This window comes from Pteropus vampyrus, unplaced genomic scaffold (assembly GCF_000151845.1).
Source record: "Pteropus vampyrus isolate Shadow unplaced genomic scaffold, Pvam_2.0 Scaffold242, whole genome shotgun sequence".
Lineage (NCBI taxonomy): Eukaryota > Metazoa > Chordata > Mammalia > Chiroptera > Pteropodidae > Pteropus > Pteropus vampyrus.
This window is the reverse complement of record NW_011889023.1, coordinates 725,675-735,826: the sequence shown is the minus strand read 5'-3', so window position 1 is coordinate 735,826 and position 10,152 is coordinate 725,675. Positions and strand designations below refer to the sequence as shown.

Here is a 10,152-nt window from a genome sequence, read left to right as displayed (position 1 = left end):
GGACCTCATTAATCAAATAATTAATCAAATATATGGAATTCTATACCTGTGTTTAGTGCTACAAAGGAAAGATATATAGAGCAAATAGAGTGAATAATAATAGAGTTTTGATCTCAAAACAGAAGATATGGAATGTGTCCTTGAGTAAGTCATTTGTGTGCTAAGATACAAAGGAAGAAAAGCAGTTCACAAGCAAAGAGAACAGTAAAAAGTGCAAAAACTCATTGGCAAGAGAGATGATGACACATCAGAGGAATGGAAAGAAGGCCTGTGGGGCTCAAAGGAGAAGGAGCTGGAGAAGAAAATAGGGCTCAGACTAAGCAGAATCTTGTGGCCTAAGTGAGAAAACATTGGTCTATAGCCTAAGAATGGTGGGAAACTCCAAAAGGGTTTTAAGCAGATTTCTGAAACCAGATTTGCATTTTGAAAAGGTCAATTTGATACAGTGTAGAGAATGAACTGAAAGGGAGTAATGGTGGATGTGAAGAGACTATTCAAGACGGTTCTCCAGTAGTTCCATAGGAGAAATTAAGGAAACGGACTAAGGTGGGGTAGTGGAAATGGAAAGCGGAGGATTTGTGTTCAAAATTTAGAGATAAAACTGACAGGATTTGGTGATAAGTTACTTTTTTGTCGGCTAGAATTCTTGCTAGCAGCAATAGTATAAGGGCCAAAAAGAAGAAAAAGTTTTACTGAGGTCCATGGTCACAATTACAGCTGCTTCCTTTTCTGCCAGCTTTTCTCTTAGTTACCGGGAAAAGAGCAAAGTTGGTAGACAGGGACCACTACAACTCTTGGCTCCAACTCTGATCCATATTTCCTATGTCCCTTTTTCCAGGGACAGTTCTCAGAACACTGATATTTTACCTGAGAATTAACTCACTCAGTTTTCACATATTAAAAGTAATATAATGAATATAATACATAATTAATATAACAGTCCCATAGTAAATAATTTAAAATCTGTGCCCTTGGGGAGCTTATATTCTAGTGAAGTAATGGAAAATAAGTAAACACATAATTGAATGAGTTTGTTGTTAGACATCCACAAATATACAAAAGGATACTATGTTTCCTCATATGGAGAGCACTAGACTGAGTTGCTACTGTTGTGCATAGTTTGTCCTTGAATAGAATGGAACCTAACAAAGTATTAGTATTAATCAAAATCTAAATTCTTTACACCACAGCCTACAAGGCTCTCTCTGTATAGGATCTGCTCCCTGGATAGCTCTATGTGGTAGGCACTGAGGATTTTAAAAAACAAATCCATCACTGCACTCAAGATAATGATTTCTAAGGAGCTCAGTCTATTGCTACACCTTGAGTGAAACACTAACAATATCTATTCTAAACAATATCTATTCTAAATCTAATGACATTTAGAAAATGTTTTGTGCCAGGAAAAAGTTTTTGTAGAAGATTTTAAAACTAGAAAGTTTAATTCTTTAGAATCAAAATTCTCAATAGCTTCATGGCCTTTTGACTATTCTCTTACTACACATGCAAAACAATGCCCATTTATTTCTCATAACCAAATAAATCATCTGCTGCAATATCATGTATGAAACATTACAACTTAGGAGAGAATGGCCATTCTTTTCTTAATACTGTAGTTAAGTTTTTAACAAGCATTTATTTGTGGGATTAATAAAAAATGAACTTCCCAAACTAGGGAGTTCAGTTACCAGATTTCACTTTATTCTTAGGTTACATAAAATTTTGTCAGCCTAATGAGGTCCCTCCCACAAGCTACAGTGGCAACTGAACACATTAAGAGCTCTCTTTAATAATTCTCATACAGGCCTAGGAAAACAAAATGGCACATTGTCAGTATATTCCCAATGAGCTACCGTATAATTAGAAAATGTGCGATATGATAATGCAATCAAACCATGTTTTATTGACTTAACTGCTTGCCCCATGAACATGCGCTTGAGGTGACTGGCAAAAAAAGAAAAAGAAAAAAGCTTTCCCTAACTTATCTCAGCATCTTGTGTTTTTACGACATTTGTCATTAGTGCCCTTGGTCCTCTACACTTGTTGATTTTACTATTATCACTGACCACAATGCTTACTTGGGGAAAATTCAGTGTTTGCACATTACACTAAAGTGGCAGCTGTACCTCACAATCCATGAAGATAAACTTCTGACGACAGCAGTGGGAACTTTCAGGGTATTCAAGGCAACCAGCACAACATTTTCATGGTTAATGTGAGAAACCTACTGGGCTTCAACAAACAAGGGTCCTATGCCAGAGATATGGTGACATTATATGATACTTTTTCTATACTTTATATCCACTGGAATACATAACAATTTAGGAAAATGACTCAATTTTGAATAAATTATCTCAATAGCCTCAATTATGCAAGCTGATTATACAATATGGGTTTCGTGTAAGGCCATTGTTGTTTTACATGCCTGGCATCCAGCCCTCCTTTTTAGAGGACTCTAATTTTCCTTTGGGGAATATCCAAGGGTGAGAAGATAATTTAGTCCTGGTGATGTGATTAACCAGTGACCGATTCAAAGGTGAGCAAGAGCCAAGCCAAGACAAGGACAGCCAAGCCAGCCTTGAGACTGGAAAAAATGTGTTCCTTCTTTTGGGGCTGCTAAACTGGCTGAATGTAAACCTGGAGCTCCCATGTAGAACATTAGCCTGAAAATGAATTTAATGGAGAAGAAAGCAAGAGCCTGGGGATTAAACAACAACAACAACAACGACAAAACAGAGTTTTGGAGTCATGTGAATATCTGGACACAGCAGTACCGAGGCTTTAAGGTTGCATGAATTTTCATTCAAAATCCCCCTTTCACCTGCTTTGACTTTTTGTCATTTCCAATTAAAAGTCATGACTAATAAAATTTACTGGATAATCTCCAAATTATTCAAAACTCAAAAATCCCAAGTCTAAGTTTAAAAAGGATTCCAGAAGTAAAACAATCTATTGTTAAGTAAAATATCTATATTAAGAATTCTAAAATCAGTATGTTCTAGTGAAAAATGGACCACAAAATTGAATGACTGAATATAATCCTGACTCTTCAATTTGCTATTTGAATCTGACCACTTAATCTGTCTGGGCATTTATGAATATGAAAATATGATGCATTGACTGAGTAGATAACCTTTAAGCTCTTATGAAGTCCTTGATTTTAAGCATTTTAAGACAACTGTCATTCTTAGTTCATTTGACTATGAATGAAGTGGTTATTTTTCACTAATTCTCCCATTAAACATTCAGAATGTCTATTACTTACCAGTCGCTGTACGTGGTACTGAAAAGACAGAAATGAATAAGACTCTATCCTGCAATCAAGGAGTTCATAGTCTAGCAGAAGAGAAAAGCACCTAAATAACTAGATAATTACCCTCTGTGATAAGTGAGAAAAAAATTTCAAGTATATCTGAGTTACAAAAATAGCCTGGGGAGTAACTATCTGGGAAGAGTGAGGACAAACTTCACAAAGCAATGATGTCTGAAAAGAATTTTAAAAGATGAAAAGAAGTTAGCCAAATAAAAAGGAACAAGATAGTCTTAGAATCAATAAACAGGTTGTTCAAGGGTTTCATAAGCAGTTCAATATAATGGAACACAAAATAGGATGGAGTGGCAAGGAAATGAATGTCAAGAACTATTCAAAGATTATAAAGGTTTATACTACACAGGATGGAATTTACCCTGCAAGCAATGAAGAGCCACTGTACAAATTTTAAAAGAGAAATTTCTTAGATTTTAAAATGTACTATTTTTTTAATTAGCATTCAAACAAGCATTTAGTATTCTAAAATTGTGAATAGCTAACAGATTCAAGTCTCAGGGGAAAATAACCTCTTTTCTCAAAAGTAAACGATCTTTTTCTTAATGACTTCTTTCTCCTTCTACAAAGTTATTATTGTGATTTAATCAAAGCCTCTTTTTTTTTTTTTTTCCCTGTCCCAACTCCCAGCTCCTTACTTGATACTCATATGAGACTCCCAGCCATTACCCTAGCCCAGAGTGTTCCCTGGCATTGTACAAGACTAATTTTATTATCTTCTCCAACATTATAAACTCTGTCTCAAAGTCTCAGGAATCCTCTAATGTTCTAGCTCTAAAATGCTCACAACCATTTCAATATCCAACATTGCTAGATCATCTCTATAATGCTCACTGTAACCACCCCAGACCATACTTTTATCACTTGAAATCTTTTGCCACAGATTACTATTACCCTCTGTGATAAGTGAGGAAAAAATTTCAAGTATCATTGCCACAGCTCCAATTCTCTTTATTAAGTCCTACAAATTTCACTAAAGCAAGTAGTACAGAATTTGGTATTACCTAAATTCAGGGTTTTTTTTTTTTTTTTTTTTTATCGTGTGTGGTCATTGTAGTGGATTGAGTCACATGTTTACAATTTTTCCTTATTACAAAGCTAAATGACTTCACACTGTCAATAGGTCTGTCAACGAATAAGGGTTCATGCAACATTAGTATTGCAAACCCAAGGTAACAAATTCAACTAGCACTTTCTGTTCTTATCTCCGTTCTTCAATTCCATTGTAACTTGAAGTGGCAGAGAAGAATGATGGACGGCAAAAAAGGAGGGGGAAGGCAGGAGCCCAAAGGCAGGAGGCCTCACTTCCGATTGTCACTCTACACCGAGAAACCCCAAAGGCCCTCCGGCTCTTCCGTAATCCACAAGAAAAGGCCGATCAGACTCCAAGGCTCCACGGATAGGACTCAAAACCAAAGATACACAAAAATACTGCTCTAAAGAAATCTCTCTTGCTCGTTCACAACTCACCTGTCAGGAGCGGCGTGGACGGCGCCATGTTGTCCCGGAAAGAGAAACCCATCCACTTGGGTCAGAGTTCACGAGAGCCAAACCTGGCCCCTACACGTCTCCCCACGCCTGGAGACGGCAAATTAGTGTTTCCGGGGTCATCAGCCTCGGGGCGAACTCACTTCCGGTTGGAGAGTGCCTCAGAAAAGGAACCTCAATGCGCACGCGCAGCGCTGGGGCCACGCTTTACAGAGCTTGGGAGGGCTGGGCTAGGGGCCCGTGCCCAGCCCTCTCTCGCCCCCTCCCTTTTCTTCAGCAGGCGGAGCCCGCACTTCCGTGGGGAGGAGTCTGCCCAGTGCTGACGTTGGCAGCCGAACCCGAAGTAGTTCGAGACGACGGGCTACACCGTCCGCTTGTTGCGTTGCGTTTCCTTCCTCTTTTACTCCACGCTCCCGGCGGCGCGAGAATATCCCGGCGGCCTGCTCTCCTCCCGCGCGCCCGCCTCGCTCGGCCGGTCAGTCCGGCGTCCTCAGTCAGTCGGCGGCCCGCGCCCCGTTAGCGCTCAGCCCCCAGTCCCCGCGCTCGCCGTGCCCAGGCCCAGCGTCCGGAGCTAGCGCCCCGCCTGAGAACCTCCTTGCTCCGGCGGCGCGGGCATCGGGAACGTCGCGTCGCAGCGGCCGGAGGGGAAGCGAGCGAGCGAGTTCAAGGGGTGGCTGGGGCAGGTGGTAGCGCCGCGAAGATGGTCGCCAAGCAGCGGATCCGTATGGCCAACGAGAAGCATAGCAAGAACATCACCCAGCGCGGCAATGTCGCCAAGACCTCGGTAAGAAAAAAGCTCACCCTACTCCGTTCTGCAGCTGAGACTGAGGCCCGAGCCCTAGGGCCGCGTGGAGTTCTCCCAGACCCGGCCGACTCTGGGGGCCTGAGGCCGCGAGCTGGACGTTAAGTTGGGGGGTTCTAGGAGGTGGGAGCCGGAGCTGGGAGGCTCGAGAACCGAGGGGAGACTTGGCCCGGAGTGCAGGCTGTGGGAGCCCTGGGTCGGAATGGTTTTTTGTTTTTTGTTTTTTGGGGTTTTTTTGCATTTGAAACGGTGCATTTTCTTTTTGCAGAGAAATGCTCCCGAAGAGAAGGCATCTGTAGGACCCTGGTTATTGGCTCTCTTCATTTTTGTTGTTTGTGGTTCTGGTAAGTGTTTTGGGGGCTACCGTCGGGTAGGTTTTGGGATGACGTGGTGACCCATCAGCGGTGAATCTTAACCGTGTAGTTCTCAACCTACCTGCTGGGAGCTCCACATAATTCTATTTCATCTGAACCAATTTACTTGCCCCACATATGCACAGAGGTGCTCCAGAAACTTCTCCCACCTTGATTTGTACTCACAGATCAAAAAAGAAGGTCAGGTCCTCTGTAATTATCCAGTTGGAAGAAATGTAGACCAAAACAACACCCCACAGAAGGGGATAGAATGTTTTGCAACCCCACTATCAATAATACCTTTGCAAAAAAGAGGTTTATGAACATTATGTGCATGTGGATGTTCAAACTTAATTTAACATGTCCCAGAATCAAACGTCTTTATGTCAAAACTGGGTATATTTCACAAAGTAAAGCTAGTGCAAAGAATTGATTGGCTATAGAGGAAACGTACTTTTTTGGATTAATAAAAGAAACGTTTGACATATGGTAGGAAAAATTCGTTATCAGGGCAGCGTGCCATTGGAGTAATAGACTTAACATTTTTACAGAATGTCTTTTCTCTCTTCATTTATCTTATATAAGCTGTTAATTTTGAAGTACATGTTTCTGTTTTCCATGTTCTGACATTCTAAAATTATTGAGGTTTTTCTTAAGCATTTTGCTTTGCCTGTCTTCTATACTTAACAGTTAGAGGCTTTGCCTATAAATGGCCAAGAGCCAAGCAATTTATATAACCTAAAGATTATTGAATTTCAGCTTTGCGAGAATGAGGAAACATGCATGTATTATAGGCCAGGCCTTCAAAGGACACTTAATATTTAGTGATAAACCAAAGTAATTCTATGCTCAAAAACCTTTTTGCTTTGGTACCTTAAGTTCTTTCTAAAATGATTGCTTATTTTTAAATTCTCTCACACATTTAGACATAAAACGCAGAAAAGCCGAGATTTAAAAAAATAACTCATGGACATTTAATTGTTTTGTTAAGGTAGGCCTGTCTTCTTTCTTATTAGAATGAAGTTACATAGCATTTGCAAGTAATTGTTTAAGGGCACTTTGGGCTTGAACTACCTTAATAAATATCTGTCACTCGTCAGACTTATTTTATTCAAAGCATGTTTTAATATTTGCTCTTTCTCTTTGCAGCAATTTTCCAGATTATTCAAAGTATCAGGATGGGCATGTGATGTGACTGACCTTAAGATGTTCCATTCTCCTGTGAATTTTAACTTGAACTCATTCCTGATGTTTGATACCCTGGTTAAAAACAATTCAGTAAAGCATCCTGCCTCAGAATGACTTTTCATATCATCCTTCATGTGTCATTCCAAGGTTTCTTCACAAGTCATTCCAAGTTTTCTAGTCCATACCACAGTGCCTTGCAAAAGCACCACATGAATAAAGCAATAAAATTTGATTGTTAAGCTACAGTAGTGGACCCTACTTATTCAGTCACTTAAGAGTAAGTTTTTTTAATGTGGTTATTAAAATAGTATACAGTATCAATAATTAGATTAAGTCTGTGTAGACAGCCTACATATTGTTAACCCTAATGTGTAAATGCAATTAGCTTAATTTAAAATTTGGAATCTTACAGTTTTTGTATAGGTAGACACTTTATTACAATATCTGGAATTGAAAGCACACTCCCATATAGGGTCATGTAACTGTTGTAACTGTTGTAATAAGGTGCTTGTAAATGGAACAACTACACAGTTAACCTAGTTTTCCCACAATCTTTAGCACCTAAACAATTTTAAAAGCTTCTAAATGCTTAATATAAAGGGAGATGCTTATAGCCACAATGTCTGTTTTAACAACATTTCTATTACATTACCTTGGATTTTGCATGAATGAATATACTAACCTAAGATAATGTAAACAAACAACTTGGTTGAACATTTTGTAACTTAATCAGTCACTTCAGTTTCACCAAAAGCTATCATGGTGGAGTAGAGTCAGGGAAGGTTTGTTTATGTCACCATTGATTTCATTAGAATTACTTTAATATATCAAAGGGGTCCTACTATGTTAGACAACATTTTAGGGAAAAATGCTACTAAAAACGAATGCCTCATCAGGACATACTATTGAGTCCAATGTGCCATAAGACATCTTAGCATGTTAATAGCACTTTTAATACCAAAAAATGCACATCAACTAAGAAGTTACACTTAGTTTGGAAATGCTTTTTCTGGATTTACAATTAAAATTCTGTTAGGGTTCTAGATACAACATACTAAAGTGTCATCTGGAATTAAATGGATTTACTGATAAGGATCAGTCTTCCCTTTGTTGTATGATTTTATAGGTTTTGGTTGATTAGACTTTTTACTAATGGTAAGGCTGAGTGAGAAGGCAGAGTTTGGGTTTTCTGATGCTGTTGAAAATTACAGATATTGGCTATTTAAATACCCATAACTTGATCAAAAAAGCCTGAGAGGTGTCTATGTATTAATGAATTGGAAAGAGAGCTTCTCTTTTGCTTTGTTAATTGCCTCAGGATATTTCTTTTAAAATTGGTTTGTTTGGGAGGGACGGGAGGTCTGTTTGCTAGCTTGTTTATCGTGTGTGTGAACCTCAGAAAGAACTTCTCATACCCCAAATAATGGGGGAGAATGAGGAAAGGAGTGATTAAGGATGCTTAGGAATTTGATTACTCTAGAATAGGAAAGGAATCAGCTGACCTGGCGCCAGCAGGTTTTTATGTCATTGTTACCTGCCTTTCTCACCCAGGAAGTCAACCCTATACTTGTTTCCCTCTTTAAATCAAGTGTCTTGGTTAACTCTATTTTATTGTAACTTTAAAAACGAAAGTTGTTCTAAATTCATATCAGGTGCCTTATTCTTTGCTTTGAGTCAAACCATTCCATATCAGAATTTTACTTGCTGTACTGTAGATAATGGGCTTTAAGATGTTGGTTTTTTTTTTAAATGTACAATTTCTATTAATTTGACTGTTAAATTGCTATAGCTAGCAATCACTTCACGTATGTAAAGTTGCATTCCCTTTGTATTTCATGTGTAATTTTCCAATTGAGTGCATTTTTTATTAAAGATGGATTATGCATGTTTGGGTCAATGAAAACTATGTCTTTGGTTTATCCTTTAAAAATAAAAGTTCCCTGAATATTTGATGCCTTCTAAAAGAAAGTGATTTTACAGAGTTCTTATCTGAGTGTACTTTTTACAGTAAATAGAAAATAATTTTAAAGAATCCCTAGTATTACAATGTACTTGAGATAAAATAAATAGTACCCAGATGCACAAATTTAAGGTTTAAAACTGAAAATAGGTAGCAAGGAAAATATATAGAAAGCACAGTTAATGAAATACTTTCCCACTTAGGATTTTCCTCATTCCATTGTTATCCGAGTCTGGTTCAAGGAAGAAACTCAGTTTTTTGAACTCCCTTTCCCAGTTGAATTTTATATGTCATCTAATGTTGAGCACAGCAGGAAAATAAATGCTTTATTGCGGTTGTCTACCCAATTACTCTTTGTATTTTAGCTGTAACATTTCAATGAGTTGTCAGTGTTTTCATTGTATCTGTTGGGCTGTATGTCATGTCGCTCAAAGTAATTGAGTGGGCTTCCAAGATAAGTAAAGATTTTCATTGTAACAATGCATTGTAATGGCTTTGACTTAACATTAAAGGAATATATATACTCAACTGCAGGGCCATGGCTCTTCTCACTGAGGTTACTGGAGTTTTGTTGGCACAAAGGATTACCATGTTAGTACTGCTGGATTGTGTTCTTGGGAGGTTCATCAAAAAATCATGTTTTAGCATCTGTTAAAATTAGAACATCATCACTCCCTCAGAGACTCCTTCCTTGTTTAAACATAATCTCACTCTAGCTGCCTGTACTGCTTTATCTTCAAGTTGAATTAGGACAAAAATGTCCTCATTTGGAAAAAAGTACTAGTAAGAAATTAAAGGCCAGAAACAAGCTGAAGGGAAAAATTCAACTGTCTGAGCTTAGGTAATTCAAAGTAAATGTATATATATCAGAATCATAAACATAGAAAAGACGTGGGAAATTTTGTCCAACTGCCTCAATTTACAGATTAAAAAATTTTATTTATTCAATGAATATCGAGTAACTTATGTGCTGGATATGGAAATAGAGCTATGAATACACAAAGTCCCAGCACTCAAGTGTCTTTCAGTCCCGTAG

The 10,152-nt window shown here is 38.3% G+C and overlaps 2 protein-coding genes across 2 annotated transcripts in view; one reads left to right on the top strand and one right to left on the bottom strand.

Annotated features, from left to right (window-relative positions):
* The window catches only part of EIF2A (eukaryotic translation initiation factor 2A), a 36,002-nt gene extending 31,055 nt beyond the window's left edge, over positions 1-4,947 (bottom strand). Inside the window, exon 1 of the mRNA XM_023519977.1 lies at positions 4,796-4,947. Coding sequence (XP_023375745.1) covers positions 4,796-4,847 — 52 coding nt within the window. The 5' untranslated portion in view covers positions 4,848-4,947. The remainder of the gene's footprint in view (positions 1-4,795) is intronic.
* A 147-nt stretch (positions 4,948-5,094) lies between these two features.
* On the top strand, positions 5,095-9,644 carry SERP1 (stress associated endoplasmic reticulum protein 1). Its single transcript, XM_011374237.2, has 3 exons — positions 5,095-5,597; positions 5,884-5,959; positions 7,118-9,644. Exons 1-3 carry the CDS (start codon positions 5,514-5,516, stop codon positions 7,156-7,158), a joined length of 201 nt encoding a protein of 66 aa, XP_011372539.1. The 5' UTR covers positions 5,095-5,513; the 3' UTR covers positions 7,159-9,644.
* Positions 9,645-10,152: the final 508 nt, after the last annotated feature.